General features: G+C 43.3%; 1 protein-coding gene across 5 annotated transcripts in view; it reads right to left on the bottom strand.

Annotated features, from left to right (window-relative positions):
• Positions 1-4,168: 4,168 nt before the first annotated feature.
• Positions 4,169-17,997, bottom strand: part of map4l (microtubule associated protein 4 like) — a 46,262-nt gene continuing 32,433 nt past the window's right edge. For 2 of the 5 annotated variants that reach the window (XM_010868032.5, XM_034289710.1), the window contains exons 7-17: positions 16,378-16,760; positions 15,833-16,036; positions 15,299-15,440; positions 15,071-15,133; positions 13,293-13,537; positions 11,959-12,003; positions 10,095-10,187; positions 9,566-9,647; positions 9,249-9,370; positions 8,783-8,951; positions 4,169-7,960 (exon numbers count right to left, since the gene is read on the bottom strand). In XM_010868032.5, the coding sequence (XP_010866334.4) occupies positions 7,956-7,960; positions 8,783-8,951; positions 9,249-9,370; positions 9,566-9,647; positions 10,095-10,187; positions 11,959-12,003; positions 13,293-13,537; positions 15,071-15,133; positions 15,299-15,440; positions 15,833-16,036; positions 16,378-16,760 (1,553 nt within the window). In that variant the 3' untranslated portion in view covers positions 4,169-7,955. The remainder of the gene's footprint in view (positions 7,961-8,782; positions 8,952-9,248; positions 9,371-9,565; positions 9,648-10,094; positions 10,188-11,958; positions 12,004-13,292; positions 13,538-15,070; positions 15,134-15,298; positions 15,441-15,832; positions 16,037-16,377; positions 16,761-17,997) is intronic. The other 3 variants (XM_020045487.3, XM_010868033.5, XM_010868034.5) reach the window with 3 other exon arrangements.

The raw sequence follows: 17,997 nt of genomic DNA, 5'->3' as shown, positions 1-17,997 counted from the left end.
GGGGTCCGTGGAACCCCAGGGGTCTTTTGCATTTTTCAAGGGGATTGAAATCATATCTCTTAACAAATATATTTTTCTAGATTCAATATTGGTTTTAAAATATATAGAGAAAACAAATGTTTGGTAAAGTCTTGGTAAATCATAATGGTTTTCCTATCCACTCTTAATGATAATCACGCTTTTCTGTCAATTTGCAAATAGTGGTTGCCCTACTTTAAACCCGTGGTTCTCAGCAGAGGTTAAATTGGGCGGGAGCCAGCAGGAGCTCAGCTCCTACACATATGTTTCCTAGGACAAAATGAGACCACTGGCCAGCAGTTTAACATTTTAGATACAACTGGAAAGTAGAAAGTAGGGCTCCTGCACTTCCCAAATCCAAATTGCACCCCTGGTTGTCAGGGTCTTAGAACCAATTAATTGGCATGCATGTTATGTGCTCTGGGGCCTAACTCAGTTATTATTATATTATTTATGAAAACAGGTGGGGATCAAATCATAACTTACTTAGAGGCCCAAAAGACTAGAGCCGGCCCTGTTCGGATGGCTTATGAACATGTAGTAAGTCGTGGAAGAATTTGTAGAATAGCGAGATTACAGAACTATTGCAAGATATTGAACAGTTTGCACTCAACGCGGCCAAGCCCACATCAGCCAAACCCAGGTCCAGCTAAGAACCGGGCATCCCAAAATTAGCAATCCCTCACCATGTTTAACGTGGGCCATTCCACACAATGCTCCACATGGACCATCTCACATCAAGCCAGGTAAGGGCTGAGCCCAATTCATGTGGTAAAAAAAAAACATATGTCCTAAATTCTCTACTCCCAACCCCGGAAACCCTGGAAAGTGATACTATTAAAAAATCTGATTGAAACCTGCTAGTTTTACTATTTGTTTGCTGAGATGTAAAGCAGACCAGAATTGACTTATATAGTAATTTAAGTTGTAAAGAGTGATACACTGGATCATTTCAAAGCATGGGAAGACTACATATTTACTTTTTCTTAAAGAACTTTTATTCTTTAAGACCTTTATTCAAAATCACTACTCTTACAATCCTACTCTGTCACTACTAGACCACTGCATGCTTTTTCGTCAAGTACTGAACTCTATTCATTTCAAATCAAATAATAAATGGTTTGTAGGAACTAATTACAAACTAAATTCCATGTTATTACATACTGCATAAAATGTTATTTATATTTTGTGTAAATCCTTTTGAGGCCTTCTATTCATTCACCTTTGATTTAAATATCATCAGATCCTCCTATTTTCTGTGGCCATATTATTCACCATGAAACCTTTAAGGAAACAAGATTCTTAATAAGACAACACTGAACAACATTTGACAGTTTTCAACAATGTCCACTATATCAGTGTATGAACATACTCTATATTTGCCCACAAACACATAGCTAACATGCTGAAAACAGGCTACATACTAGATACATTTCAAGCTAGCAAATAGATTGACTAAACTTTATAAGGTACACTTGTCTAGTGTTGGATAGGACCCCTTTTGCCTCCATGTTTCAAGGTTTGTTGTGATTGCATTCAGAGATGCCCTACTGTCACAACACTTTCGGAATGTTATTTGCCAAAGCTTTTAAACCGTTACCAACAACAAAACTTTTAAAACACACAGACTGGCACTGGTACTATTACTGATGCGTGCAAAATAATAATAATAATAATAATTGCATAACTCCCAATGCATTTCAGGTGCCATGTAATTGACTGGCAGTCATTGCATCTCTAATCCCCCGATTAAAATAGACTTTTACTCATCCTTTCTCTTTAAAAACATGATTGGGCTGATGATCATTTAGAACTCTCTCCAGCCAACTAGCACACTACACCCTACTACAATTAGTAATCTCATAGCAACTATACAAATGATGTACCTGAAAATAGGTTGTTTTAAGTTATAAAGTCTAAGAGAACCATGTTACTACCACTGTAAATACCATTTAACCATAACCACTTTTAGACTAGCAAGCACACCACATTAACTCCAGATAATGTACATTAACCTTGCTTTTGTGCCTTTTGTTTTTACATACCACTTCATCTCTTTTCAGTGGCGCCCGCCTGCTGGACCATGGAGACAGTGAAGCCATTCTAAGATGCCAGTCAGTGAGGGACTGGCAGGAACCCGAAGCATCCTTGAGGTAAGACTATACAAATTGATACTTTGAGAAACAGACAGACCTACGAAATCAAAAGCATCAAAGTAATTGACAAGGAAAACAAAATCAGACCTTTCCACTGTCAGCTCTTTGATTTGTCCCCAGGCTATATTTTCTCTTTGGGCTGTAGTCTGCTGGAGTTCTGCAGAGCCAAGGATGAATGATCCAATGTAAGTCAGTAAGAGAGAAGTGTGGTGGGCAGTCCTTCTCCCCAAAGTGACCTTTATTATCTCACCATATGAAACAAACACCTCTAACAATAGTCCTTTAAAATCCAAGCCGGGTCGGTTTGCAAACTTAAGTAGGACAGGTAACATGTCTCTGTTGGCTTGGTTGGAGGACATTCAAAGACGTGAGTGAATAGGGGTACTCTCCACACCAACATACAGCAGGTGCGTATTTAGTCAGGAGACGTGATAATAATAAAGTGTGAAAACACAGGGTGCTTAAGTTACAGTCAATGTTGTAGAAGGACATGATCTCTAATTGGGTCACCTGTTAGTTTCGGTGGAGACTTCACAGTGAACCTTATTGTGTTATTGAGAAGCTGTTTTTCTCAATCAGTGAAAGGCTGCCAGCAGGAACTGTCACAGGTTTATCTTTTTCCTCAGGAAACTATTCCATATTAAGTTGAACTGGCAGTGGTATTATACAGCTCTCTGGTGGCTGGCCCAATAGGTTCTAATGGAGAGCCTGAAGTTGGAGAATCTAGCTGACAGCTGCAAGGATGCAACTCCCCTTGGACAATACGTACTACAGAAAGTATTCAGACCCCTCATCTCCAGATTTGTTGTCTTATAGACTTATTGGATGAATAATAATGTAATTATTATTCATCCAATTAATAGTTTTTGCCATCAATCTGCACACAGTACCCCACAATGATGAAGCAAAATGGTTTCTTGAGTATACCTCACAAAGCTTTGCAAACTTGGACTTGAGCAGTTTCTCCCATTTTTCCTCAAGCTCTGTAAGATTGGATGGGGGGCATCTTTGAATCACAATCTTCAGGTCTCCTAACAGTTGTTCAATGGGGTTCAAGTTTGGGCTTTGACTGGCCCAGTCATGGACAATCACAGACAGGTCCTGTTTTCACTGCAGCTTTGTCCTGCTGAAAGATTCATCTTGATGTCCAGTCCTAAGTCCTCTGCACTCTGAATCAGGTTTTCTTCAAGGACCTCTCTGTATTTTAATCTGTTCATCCTTCCTTCAATCAAGGCCAGTCTTCCATACCTGCTGCAAAGGAGCATCCCCATAGCATGAGGCTCCCACCACCATACTTCACTGTAAGGCTGATATTAATTAACCAAGTGATGGGCCAGATGTACCGCTTGGGATTCTGGCCTAATAGTATGATTTTGATCTAATCAGACCAGAACAACTTTTTCCCCAGGCGGCATGTCATACCGTATGCCTTTTACTCTAGAGTGGCTTCTGTTGAGCCATTCTACAATTAATGCCTAATTGATGGCATGGTGCAGAGATGGTTGTCCTTTTGGCAGGTTTTACAGTCTCTGCAGAGAAACTCTGAAGCTCTGTTAGTGTGGGCATTAGGTCTTGGTCACCTCACTGACTAACGCCTTTCTTTGCCTGGCTTTTTAGTCTGGCTGGACAGCCAGCTCTAGGAAGAGTCTTGGTGGTTCTGATCTTCCATTTTACAATAATCCCACTGTGCTCCTGGTAACTCTTCATTTTATAACCTTCCCCACATCTAAGACTAAACACAGTTCTATCTCCAAGCTCTAAAGAGAGTTCCTTGGACTTGATGTCGTAGTTTTTGCTCTTACTTGCACTGTGAAGTGTGGAAAATTATATAAACAAGAGTGTGCTGTCTAAATCCAATCAATTGAATTTGCCTCAGCTGGACTCCAATCAAGTCTTAGAAACATCTGAAGTGTGATCAAAAGACGCCAATGGCATCTGAGTTATACATCTAAAAAGTATGCCCATACACCAAGAAAAAATAAAGGACATCAAGAAATGTTTTGCTTGTCTTTTATTTCATGATTAATATTGACATCACTAGTTAACAATTAATCACTGAACATCTCTTTCATACCAAATTACATTACATCTCAAATTGAAGGGGAAACAATAAACTTGTATCTATGACAGATGTCTACAATCCATTGTCTTCTGCATGCTCTTATGGTGTGCATTATTGAGAGAAATGCACACTGTAGGTATGCTTTCAGAAGCACAGCTATGGCTCCTCGTTGCTTTATAGGAGCTTGCTACATAACACATGCCAAAAGACTGTTACTGTTAGTCTCACATGGGGTGGGGGTGGGGGGCTTTAAGAGGGACGTCTGGGTGACATTCAAGGACCGTGTGTGTCAGGTGCTGCATGTGGGAGCATGACTTTCAACCACCTGATTAAAGTTGGGCACTTGTCACTCGATTTATTTGCCAGTGACACAAAACATCGGAAGAATATTCATGACAGTGAATATTCTTCGTTCCATGTAGATTTCTGACCTACAGTGTGTAGTGTGTAGATACATTTGTGTTCAAGCAATATCAAAGATGGAGTGGGTCAAAGCAGACCTAGAACAACCAGGGAGATGCTAATCATCACTGGCAGTGCCCATAACTGGACTCGACACACACTTCCTTCTGTCAGTCAAATTAAATATATTGTGGCTTATTGTGATTTTTTAAAACAAACCAAAAAGTTCATACATATTATATTCATGTCTTGCATCTTTGATACATTACATTTTAAAAACATTCTTGTACTTCAGCCCTTTCTGATAAAAGGCAGACTGCAGAAAGGAGAAAGAAAACAATCTCTAAAAATGGGTTCATGAACATGAAATGCTTTTCTCAACATCCACATAAACACCCTAATATCAATATCTTTTTTTCCTATGGTGATAAAAACACGTGGATGTCTATTTACAAACGATGTTGTGAGGACTAGTGGAAGGTGGCGGTGCAAGCAGGAGTTAAGTGTCAGAAGGAGTGAGTCTAATAAACGGAACTCCTTGCGGACACGAGGAGGACAGACTGGGAGTGAGTGACCATCGTACCCACGGCACGACACCAAAGTCCACTAATGTGACTTGTGAGCAAGGTTACCACCAAGGAGACTAAAAGACAAATCTGTTCATCCAATCATCCCAACAGTTCAGTCGCACTGTAGAGCTCAAACCTGAAATGTACACACCACCGTCACCACATTCAGTGGTTTCCTCTGCTGTACCATTTACTGTATTCTTCGGGAAAAATTCTATCAAATGCAGTTTTTTAAACCAATCATGGGACTGTTGAGAGAAAGAATACCATGTACATTTTATAAGGTGCTTTTGCTTTCATCCTCGATAATTTGATCCAACCGCACTTTGATTATCTCTGCCATTCGTGCTCCCTATTATTTCCTCAACTGCAGTGCACACACTCAACAAAAGAGTCAAACCGCACCTTACAAACGTCAAGCAGCATCGTAGCTTACAGTACAACAAACAAATCAGTGTAAAAGTATTTTACTCGTGGAGATGTTTTTGTTTTTTTTAGGGAGGGAATGCACCTCCCTAAAAAAATTAAAACTTACAGTCCAGCCTTGAGAATCCACAAGGCACCATTGCACATGGACATCTGTGGCCATTATCTCTCCTGTTGGACAGTCTCGATTGGTGTCTCCAAAAGGACCTGTCATTTCTTTAAGAGTTGGGTGAGTATTTTAAAGGCAATGGGGCGCCCTCCATCTTGACCCAGCAGCGCACCACAAATCTGACCAACTCCACACACATGCTTAGTGCTGATCACAAAAATGAGACCATCCTGAAGATCATTTATCTTCCACATACACACTGGATCCTAATTCATAGTCATATATTGTTATACAATTCAGCTGAGCTGTTTAATCAGAGTAATTTTCCTATTTGTTAAAAAAGAAAAAACTAACTTTGTTAAATTCAGCAAACCTATTGTTATACAATAATGTGAATATTCACAGTGTCTTCAATAGCATAAGCAGCCATTCAAATCAATTCTTATTAACAAATGGAGTAGCTAAGAAGCCTGTTACATTGGAGGTCAATTCATTAATCTCTTTGTCCATCCCAAACTTGTGAAGAAATCTGTTGAAATCACTCTAGTTTTCCCTGTCCCTAAAAACGGGCCAACACTTTAGAGACTTGATCATTTCTATGTTCACTTGTCTTTTGGTTCTGTTTCTATGTTTTTTCTATTAGTTCCACCTGTGTCTCGTTGGGCACTCGTTATGTCCCTATTTGAGTTCCTCCTGCCCTAGTGTTTCTTGTCAGTCACAGTTCTATACGCAACGCTGTAGTCGAGTTCAGTCAAGTCACGTCGCCGTTTCCTGTTTGTCTTTCGTATCTACGTAATTCATGAAAGATATTTTGTGTACGTCCACCTCTGGGTCTGTGTCCTGCAACCTCCAAACGATTGTTTCACACTGGGGGACAACACAAACGTCACTGGAGTCTCCCCACTCCCTGGGTGTAATCATAGGCTTTCCTCACTTTTTCTGCCCACTATTCAGTCCTATCCCAGGCATCTAGTCCCTGTGCACAGACCAGAGCCGGTTTGTCTCTCTCTGACTGAACCATACTGTAGTTCAGAAGTGTGGGGACGGGCGTGTAAGGAAGTCGTCTTCTCACCGTATTGCTTTCAGAGAGATGTAACAGTAAGAGGAGAAGGGGGGAGTTGATAACGAAACGACACATCAGCTCATTGTCACAATCATTTACGAGAAAAAAAGAACACAATACAGAGATTTTTTTTTTTAAAAGAGATGTTGAATATCCTGCTGCTGCAAACAGCCTACTAGTTAGTTTCTTATTGTTGAGAGTGTGCTGTGGGGATGGGGGTGGGGTGGGGGGGGGGGGTCACATGTTTACAGAGGGTTATTTAGACACACTGGATCAGTCAGGGGGAGGGGGTGACGTATTAGCCACTGTTCATTGGGAGTACAGGACAGTCCCACTTTCTCACAGGGGGTGCTCCACTCATCGCCGTAGTATGATGTTCTGTATTCATCTCAGGTGACACCTGGGGTCCCTACAGTACTGGGGAGGTTATGCTCATCCAGGTGAGTAGGAGCATAAGGAAGCTGTTATGCCTAGAGTTACGCCTGTCACATAGAAAGCACTGGCTCTGTTGTGATAGTCAATGACAAATTAGACATTTGAGATTTCGATCGCAGTAGCACTACGTCGTATTGGAACAAAGTGCCTTTAGGCTGGAACCAAAGAAGCAGGCAGGATAATATGATATGATATAATATTCACTCCGCTCCAACATAACACTAAGAGGGCACCGAGCGTCTAGAAGGTTCATTCTGAGGGTAAAACTACTCCACCTATATCACAGCAAGTTAAACTGGGCAATCCAGAAGAGACCACAACCCACCGTGCGATAAGACCTTGCTCTATCTGCCTGAACTCTTCGCTCAAAACTAATACTGGCTTTCTGAAACCAACTGCCTGGGACAGATATGCCACAAGGATAGAGAATACTGAGGAAACACTGTGTGGTGAGGTAAAAGGAAGGTGCCGGAATAAGCTGCGATCTGCTAAAGAAGTCCTTGTCCTGCTAGCGTACAGTAGTTTTCCCCCTCCCCCCTGGTAGGGTAACGAGGGTTGGAACTAACGGGTGTGGAAAAGGAAGCTGGCGGACCCCAGAGAAACACTGAGAGAGGTGCTGTGATGGGGGTGAGGGGTGGCTGCCAATCGGGATGGGCCGGGAGATGATGTCGACACCGTGGCCCGTGCGTGCTTGAGAAAGCTCAGCTTGTAAGACTCAATCTGCGGGTAGATGTACAGCGTGGAATGAAGGAAGTTAGAAAGGAACAATGGAGACAGAGGGAATGAAAGATACAGAGGGAGAGGTAGAGACAGATGGATTGAAAGATACAGAGGGAGAGGTAGAGACAGATGGAATGAAAGATACAGAGGGAGAGGTAGAGACAGATGGAATTAAAGATACAGAGGGAGAGGTAGAGACAGATGGAATGAAAGATACAAAGGAAGAGGTAGTGACAGATGGAATGAAAGAAACAGAGGGAGAGGTAGAGACAGATGGAATGAAAGATACAAAGGAAGAGGTAGAGACAGATGGAATGAAAGATACAGAGGGAGAGGTAGAGACAGATGGAATGAAAGATACAGAGGGAGAGGTAGAGAGAGATGGAATGAAAGATACAAAGGAAGAGGTAGAGACAGATGGAATGAAAGAAACAGAGGGAGAGGTAGAGACAGATGGAATGAAAGATGCAGAGGGAGAGGTAGAGACAGATGGATTGAAAGATACAGAGGGAGAGGTAGAGACAGATGGAATGAAAGATACAGAGGGAGAAGGAGAGACAGATGGAATGAAAGAGGGATTGATAGAGACAGAGGAAGAGGGGAAGAAGATAAAGTGAACTGTTTGATAATTTAATTAAATGGCATCTAGTATTTGTCATTTGCCGCAATCAGGACTTAAAACAAATTGTTAAGTGATACTCAGTGACAGTGTGATGAAAGGTAATTGAAGTAACCTCAGTGCTAACGCACTCAGAGTGCATGACCATGAAAGGGATATTTATGAAACACCGCAGGGTCTTTTGTGGAGCAAGCGGAACCTACTTGTCTCAGGGATACGTTTGTCCATGGCGATCGGGTCCCGCAGCCCGTCACCCCCAAAGGGACTAGGGTTAGGCACGATCTCCTTATGCCCGTTCTCCTTAGACATACTTCCTGGTTCTGTGGTCACAGCTCCACCAGGGGGAGATATTTTCTCCTTCATGCCTTCAGCCTAGAAACACAGTGTATAAATTCCCATAGGTTTCATTGTCTTTCATTTGTTGTTTGTGTTTCTATGAACCAGTGGTGAGGCTGGGTACTTGTGATGCCATCTAGCGGCCAAACAACCTTAATGCAAGATGACACTGCTTGTTTTTGAAAGGATGAACTCGCTTTCTTTCTGTGAGCAGACAACATATGAAAAAAAAATGTTTCCACCATCACAAACTCAACCTTTTCTGAAATGCGTTTCAATGAAACCTTTGACCTAATCCTGGTTAACATAGGACAATGTGAGTGATCAAAATACCTTGTTTTTTCCATCCGCTGCTTCAAGGCCAATATTGTCCATCGACCCAACTTTAGACTTGGCCTTGCCATTACCAATACTATTGCCGTTGGCCTTAGTCTCAATCTTCACATCTCCACCTCCTGTAGTGGACATACCTTAGTCACAACTGGTGTGAGGACATACGGACGCTTCCCAAATGGGACCCTATCCCCTATGCAGTGTGGTATTTATCACCAGGGGCCCACAAAGCTCAGGTCCAAGGTGCTGCACTACATAGGAGAATAGGGTTCAATTTGGGACGTGAACATGCTTTCCTAAATCCTAAAAGGTCTTACCTGGTTTGTGCTTGATGTTGTCCTTAGAGCCACACTTCGATGTCACTTTGCTCATGTCCAACTTCTTATGTTGAATCTGGACCTGAGAGGACCCAAACAAACAAGACAAATGTGTACGCGGCAGACGTGAAACAAAACCCACTCTGAAATTCTCACACAGTGCTTTATCAAATCACTCTCGCCCACAAAGTGGACAGCATAAAGTGGGCAAAGCTGTATCCATTTTCAATTGATTGTTTCGTCACTAAATAAGGAAATGTAATGCTTGTTGCAGTGTGGGTGAGATGGAGGCAGGCAGAAGGCTAATATCGCTACGGTTGGTTAGTTGGATGAGCCAGCACAAACAGCACAGTAATTAGACCCAACATTACATCCAGGCCGGCTATTGTGGCTGACCATACAGTTAGAATGACTAGAACATTATTCTATTTCAGATGGACAGGACTTCCCTTCTGCCCGGTGGAGCGTGTCAGTGAGATGTGGGAATGGAAGGCATCAGCCACATGGGAGGACCATGTGTTGTACTTACATTCCCTCCACCAGGGACATGCTTGATATTATCCTTGGAACCACAGCGGGAGGTGATATGGCTGAAGTCCAGTTTTTTGTGGACTATCATAACCTACAAAACAGCACAGTAGCAGAGGGAATGGGTCACTAGGTGAGTCTAGAATTAGTGAAGGGTGGTGCCAGGAGGAAAGGTGAAAGCGATCTAAAGCGGTATGCGGTTAAGTCATTCTTACACACAGTAGTAATTAAAGTCAGTCACGCAACAGTCTGGCTTGTCAGAGGCAAAAGTTTCATGCAAATGAGTTCAAATCTCATCCACTTTACAGTGGATGTGGTTTAAGTCAAAAAAAAAAAACGACTGCATTATTTCTGAACCAAAAGTACCCACACGCCCATTTTAGGAATCCTTATTCTTGGAGGGACTTCGTCCAATTGACTGTGTATTTTTATTTTTTTACGAAACTCTAGCCTTCACCCCAAAAATCGAACCTTTACCCACAAAAACCCAACCTGTAACCTAACTCCTAACCCTGAACCTAACCAGTAATCCTTATTATTTTACCCCAAACCTAACCCAGAAAATGAAAATGGTATTTTCCCTTTTCGGGGCCAGTGAAATGTCCCCACAAGATCTAATTTCTCTTGTTTTACTATTTTTGGCGAATTGTCAGTCCTAAAAAACATTGGTAAATCCTAAACACACACACACACCTAAACAGATATGTAGGCTAGCCATCACTCTGCCACCACTCTGCAGAAGAACTGCTGTTCAAACACCTGGAATCAAAAGCACTTGTCTCTTTTCTCAGTGTCTTTTTTTTTTGTTGCAGTGTGTACTGCGGTTGCCTGCTGGTTAGTTTCATTTGTGCCTCTGTGACGCAGGCAATAGCGCAGGCAGGCTGAGTCACCCTCTAAAACACACGGCCACAGCCAAGGTCTGTTATTTCTCAATTCCTGCTTCCACAGCCTGTTGGACGACCAGAGGTTGCTCTGATATTGCACAGCTGCTGAGGAGACAGCAACAGGATCGGGTCACTTTTCTGTCAAGCTTTTGTTAACATTATAATGATAATTTCATTGTAAAGGCCAGTACGTCGAATAAAAGCAGTAGTATTGCTTACACTACAAAACCTATTGGTTACACTACAAACCAATTGGTTACACTATAAAACCTATTGATTACACTATAAAACCTATTGGTTACACTACAAACCAATTGGTTACACTATAAAACCTATTGATTACACTACAAAACCTATTGGTTACACTACAAAACCTATTGGTTACACTATAAAACCTATTGATTACACTACAAAACCTATTGGTTACACTACAAAACCTATTGGTTACACTACAAAACCTATTGGTTACACTAAAAAACCTATTGGCTACACTACAAAACCTATTGTCTACACTACAAAACCTCCCGGGTTTTCTCAAATAGCTCAGCGCTTTGATATTTAAACCAGGTTGGATGGTCCAGGCCAGGACAATGATCGCTGTGGCGTTACTTTGTGGTGAAGAAAATGTTTCCCGCTGGATATTGTCATGGCTGTAGAGGTCATGTGGATGATGACAAGTTCGTCTCCGAGACTTAGACAGACTGTCCACAACCATTCCACATTGTGCAGCTGACAGCAACAGGTTGGAACCAAAAGGAAGGGTTGAAGATGTGCAGAAGTGTGGGCGCATTAGAGTGCAAGAGGGACAGAGCGACGTGTGTCTATTCCTATGTGTTTGTGTGACACCGAAAGATTTGAATTGTCAATGGAGGGAAATGGGCAGCTGATGGTATTTCCTTCAGGGTGATATGGAGAGAGTGGTTGAGCACAAGGGTGAGAATGAGAGAGGGGTGCGTGTTCATGGCGATGGTAGGGACTCACTTTGCCCTGGCCGTCTTTGGATTGGGAAGCCCCCGCCGAGGAGACCTGAAGGGAGACAACCACCCTGGGTCAGTACCAGGAGACAGGGCCCCACTGGGCCCCGGGTCAGTACCACCAGTCAGGGCCCAGGAGATTGTGGTCGTGGGTGTAAGGATGAAGGAAGTATGCTGCTTTTACATTGCACCATCTGACTTCCTGGCTGTCTGTCTATCTGCCTGTGTGTGTGTTTTAAACCTGGGTCTGCTGCATGCCAGAGAATTGCATTGGCCTTCTAAACCAAAGCCTAGGTCAATTTCACTCTTCAGGTCTCAACCAAGGTCAGTCCAAGAGGTGGTACACTGTGACTGGACACAGTCATAACATGTTACTGGACACTGTCATAACCTATGTGGATGGACACTGTCATAACCTCTGTGGATGGACACTGGCATAACCTGTGTGGATGGACACTGTCATAACCTGTGTGGATGGACACTGGCATAACCTGTGTGGATGGACACTGGCATAACCTGTGTGGATGGACACTGTCATAACCTGTGTGGATGGACACTGGCATAACCTCTGTGGATGGACACTGTCATAACCTGTGTGGATGGACACTGGCATAACCTGTGTGGATGGACACTGGCATAACCTGTGTGGATGGACACTGGCATAACCTGTGTGGATAGACACTGTCATAACCTCTGTGGATGGACACTGGCATAACCTCTGTGGATGGACACTGGCATAACCTCTGTGGATGGACACTGGCATAACCTGTGTGGATGGACACTGGCATAACCTCTGTGGATGGACACTGGCATAACCTCTGTGGATGGACACTGGCATAACCTCTGTGGATGGACACTGGCATAACCTGTGTGGATGGACACTGGCATAACCTGTGTGGATGGACACTGTCATAACCTCTGTGGATGGACACTGTCATAACCTCTGTGGATGGACACTGGCATAACCTCTGTGGATGGACACTGGCATAACCTCTGTGGATGGACACTATCATAGGTGTTGCATGCACTGTGACCCTATTCGCCAGCCATAGCATGCATTGTGACCCTATTCACTACAGTTTCCACCCATCATGACTAATGACTAATGAGGTGGTATATGGCCATGGTATATCTGAGTAATGGACAGGTGAGGAGGTTTAATCATATGGAATTTGAATGGCGTTGAATGGGAGTTGGTGACAAAATCCCTGCTATGGTGTGTATTAGTTGACATTATTGAAACCATGTTTATTCTGTAAACAGAATAAACTGCATTTGCTGTCTATGCCCTCTAAAAATTGCCCATTTACTTTATATCTCTATCCAGTCACGTAAACACACCTTGCCGCTGGTAGGCTGGTACTTCATGTTGTCTGTGGAGCCGATCTTGGAGCGCACGTTCTTCAGATCCGGCAGAGGTGCGTTGATGGGCCGGGGAGCCCTGGGAGCTTTGGGTACAGGAGGCTTCCTCTCCAGTGGTGTCTGCTTGGGCACCGGGGGCTTGGTGATGCGTCTGCGAGGCTGCTCCCCGTTGGTGGCGGGAGTGCTTGGAGCAGTGGTGGCGGTGCGAGGTACTCTGGGCTTGGCTAGGGCCAGAGGCAGAGAGAGAATGGCCATTAGCCACCATAGAACAAATCATCTAAGGCCTGGAGCAGACCAAGATTGATAGGTGGGGTGGGTGGTCTACAGAGAAACGTGGGATGGGTGGTCAACCGAGATAGGTGGGATGGGTGGTCTATAGAGATAGGTGGGATGGGTGGTCTATAGAGATAGGTGGGATGGGTGGTCTATAGAGATAGGTGGGATGGGTGGTCTATAGAGATAGGTGGGTGGTCTATGGGTGGCTCTGTGTTGTAATTTTTGTTAGAAAAGTTTCCCTAGGAAACAACAGGCAGGAAGATAATAGGCTTGATAGAGATAAGTGGGTGGCCTACAGAGATAAGTGGGTGGTCTACAGAGATAAGTGGGTGGTCTACAGAGATACGTGGGATGGGTGGTCTGTAGAGATAAGTGGGATGGGTGATCTGTAGAGATAAGTGGGTGGTCTATAGAGATTAGTGGGTGGTCTATAGAGATAGGTGTATGGGTGGTCCACAGAGAAACGTGGGATGGGTGGTCAATAGAGATAAGTGGGATGGGTGGTCTATAGAGATATGTGGGTGGTTTATGGGTGGCTCTGTGTTGTAATTTTTATTTGAAAAGTAAACAAAATGATTCACTAGGAAACAAAAGGCAGGAAGATAATAGGCTTGATCACAACCAACATACAGGACTTCAGGTTACTGATGGATTTCTTCATATGCCCATAGTCGGCACCCATAGTCTGGTCATTAAGTAGAGCCAAAGGGTGAATGCCTGATTGAGCCATGCCCACTGGTCTACTTATTGACCCAGAGCGAGACATTTCTTGAGAAATCAGGCAAATGTGTCATCTTCTTGGAGGGTGCTAAGTAGACCAGAGTGGCCTGACCCCGATTAGAAGAAAACATGTTTATTGATTCCTCTTCCATTTAGTAGGACTATGTTGTTCCAGTGATAATTGTAATTGAGTTCAGATGTGATTTTAACCTATATGGCTGCTTTAAAGAGATATCAACTGGCAACAACCTGGGTCCAGCAGTATTTAATTCATTATATTACTATGAATTAAATTCCATCTGATATCCAGACAGAAAACATCTGAAAAACTAGGCTCTGCTGGCTTTCCAAAACTGGCCAGTTGATAAGTCCAGAAGGTAGAGAATACCAGAACACACTCCAACCTACCTACCACAGATACTTTGATCTCTGACAGTATATTTTTTTAATAATGTGTCAGCAACCTCAGATTTGATTACTAATAAACATCTCAGGGGAAGACATGGCAGGCCTTAGGCTCCAGTGTTTTTAGGAACTGGAGCTAGCGTTTAAACTGTGTTCCAGTCTCCCTCTGCATCCATCTCTCCTTCTTAGCCTCCGCTTCCCCCCTGTGTTTCTCTCTTTGTGTAGTCATCATGACATTGTCAGCAGAGATTACAATGTCGGTCTGTCTTTACCATTTCAACGAGCACATTTGTCTCCAGGTTATTTAAAGTTCTGCACCGAGATACATGGCTTAGATTATGTAAGTGGGTCATTACCTGGTGTTGTCTTCAATGTGCTGGGCTTTTTCACATCACCTGGCAAGGTATCAGTCTTCGGAACTGAAAAGTATAGGACATTAAACATTGTTAGTTCCCTGGATTCAGAGGGTTGAAAATGTATTCAGCTGGTTGGAACCAAAGAATACTGACTTTGAATATAGGCAACATCAAGTATGAAATAGCTGAAAGCATTAAAGCTTTCACAGTACATCACAATGAAATGACCTGTGTTGCGGCGCAGAGAAGGGGCACTAGCAGAGGGGCGTGGACCAGCAGGTTTAGTAGTGGTGGAGGAACCAGTCTTATTGGCCACACCATTTGCCTTTGTCACTGGAGGACGTCGTTCGGAAGTGCCATTTTCCGGAGTCTGAGGAAGTAAGTAGGAAATCAGAGAAAGGAAGTGTTGTGGAGGAGAAAGCTGGGCAAAGAGAGCTGGCTGAGAGAGGAAATGGCCTTAGGGAAAAGATAAAGTGGCATTTGATAGAAATAAACAAAATGGATATTGATTAGTAAGAAATTAAAGGAAAGACAGAAAACAGAAAGGAGATGAATGCTGTGGTTCTTATGGAGTTGATGGCCAGTACTGAGTTGGTAAAGTCTACAGTACATGGTGACGAGCCGGACAGTGAAGGCAGTGGGAGTCTGGACGTGGACACTGGACATTTATGGCAGAGCCAGACGAAGGGAGCGGGGACACGATGTCGACCACAAGGGGAAGGCCAGTGAGCAGATGCCCAAGGGAAGCGAAAGGGGACTCACCTTGGACTTGGAGGCTGTAGGGGTTCGGCTGGCAGCAGCACTTGGCCGCTTGGAACCAGCAGTGGGAGTGGTTGCCTTGGTAACAGGGCTTTTTTTATTTGCCGTGGTGGGGGAGGAACGTTTTGGGGGGCAACCTGCCTCCCCAGTGGACAGTGAGGAGGGTCGTGTTTTGTTTTGGTTTGGTTTGGTTGACCCAACAGCAGGCTGTTTGGAAACGTCACACGATAAAGGAGAACAAAAGAAAACCAAAAGCAGAAAGACGACAATGGCAGCATAGTGAAGAAGCAGAGGCACCAGCACTCACTATAAACCACAAATCATAATCAAACGAGGAGCAACAGAACAGCAAGCTCTGACATGAGGCTAGATATTAAACAACACTGCAAATCTGAAATTGCAAGTTAGCACGTGCACACGCACGCAAGTGCAAAGGCGCACACACACACTCATAACCACTAGCAAGAGATGGCAGCGACAGATGCAGAAGCAGCTCGCACCAAAATGAATGGTTTCATTATTTCACCGGTTGAATTTCCCAGACCTACCTTGGCTTTAGTGTCTGTGCTGTGGAAGTCCTGCTTGCTTCCATTGTTTGTTGGAGATTTTACAGTACCTTTCCCAGAATTTTCATTCTTCTCTACTTTGACCTTGTCAGTTTTCTCCCCATTTCCTTTCTTCTCCATTTTCTCATCTTTGTTTGTTTTCTCAGGCTTGTCGACTTTTTCGTTCGTCAGATTTTTCTCTGTCTTATCAAACTTCTCCTCGTCTTTGAGGATCTTCTCCGACTTTTGAATCTTGTCCGCATTGTTGACTTTCTTAGATTGGTCTTCTTTGTCTTTCTTCCCAAAATTGTCCATCTTCTCCATCTTGTCTGACTTCTCCATCTTTAAATCGGCCTTCTCTTGTTTCTCCTTATTTTCTGCTTTCACTGTAGAGCGATGAAAACAGAAATATGTTTAGCAAAGACAAAATGTGTAACTAAAAAAATACCAGAATTACTCTGAGGATCAAATCCAGATATAGAAACCTTTGAAAGTGCCATAGAGGCTTTTCAGTCAGTAGAGATTATTTCCATTTCATATCATGAGGAAATGCTTCAACAGTAAAGCTGACAACAGGATTCATTGCTTTCTACAATCCCCAACACCACATTACTAAATGACCAAAATTTGTGATTCAAATGTACTAAAGCGTTGTTGTCATTGAGAGGATGAAGGGCCTGTAACCATCAATGCTTTTACATTGCTTTCACCAGGCCAATTACGTTGCCTTTCACTGACAAATTGTATGTGTTATTAACTGAACCCCAAATACAGACCGGCTTTAGAACGTCTCGCTATGATTTATAAATTCAGAGAATATAAATACAACTACAAATTCTAAGAATTATATATATTATATGTTGCTGACATTCAAATAAGTACAGTACATGTCATACTAAATGTCAGTCCTCTGATGAGCAACATATAAACAAGTATTCTGAATGTACCAGTAATACAGAGACAGATAACCTAGTGGTTCGCAGCCTTTGGCCAGTCCCTGAAAAGAATCTAGTTTGAATCCCTGGGCCATCAAGGCTGTGACTAGGCCCTCGAGCAAGGCACTTAACCCTAACTACTTATGTAAGTTCCTCTGGTCGTGGGAATGGAAGCGAATAGACTGGAGGTGGGACCAGTCATGACATAATGGTGTGGAGTCCAGGCCGGGCCACACAGAGTCACAGCGCCCAGGGCCCAGCAGGGCAGACAGAACACATCACTGCTGGCATAGGCTCCTTATGTAACCCAGCCTCAGTGACCTCTACAGAGAGATGTGTCCCAAATGGCACCCGATTCCCTTTGTAGTGCACTAATTCAGGGTGTACTGCGTTGAACAAAGGGCAATGTTTAGGATACAAGCCAAGAGAGGAAAACCAATGTGCCAAAGAAATGAGGAAATGTGGGACAGATTAAGCTGGGTCAAAAGAAGCCCTTCTGACGCAGTGACGGAATCCGCTTTTCAAGGAAAAATTCAGACCAATTAGTTGACAAGCACATCAATATTTAAAAAGAGCGTAAGGGCAAATGGATTGTACATTTTGAGTAGATGCCATTTGAATACCATTTGAATTCAGCAATCGAAACAGTAGAGAAAGCCCGGAGCCAATCAAAAAAATCGCTAAAACC

This window comes from Esox lucius, chromosome 3 (genome assembly GCF_011004845.1).
Source record: "Esox lucius isolate fEsoLuc1 chromosome 3, fEsoLuc1.pri, whole genome shotgun sequence".
Classification (NCBI taxonomy): domain Eukaryota; kingdom Metazoa; phylum Chordata; class Actinopteri; order Esociformes; family Esocidae; genus Esox; species Esox lucius.
Note: the sequence above shows the minus strand (reverse complement) of the source record. Positions and strands in the feature narration are given on the sequence as shown.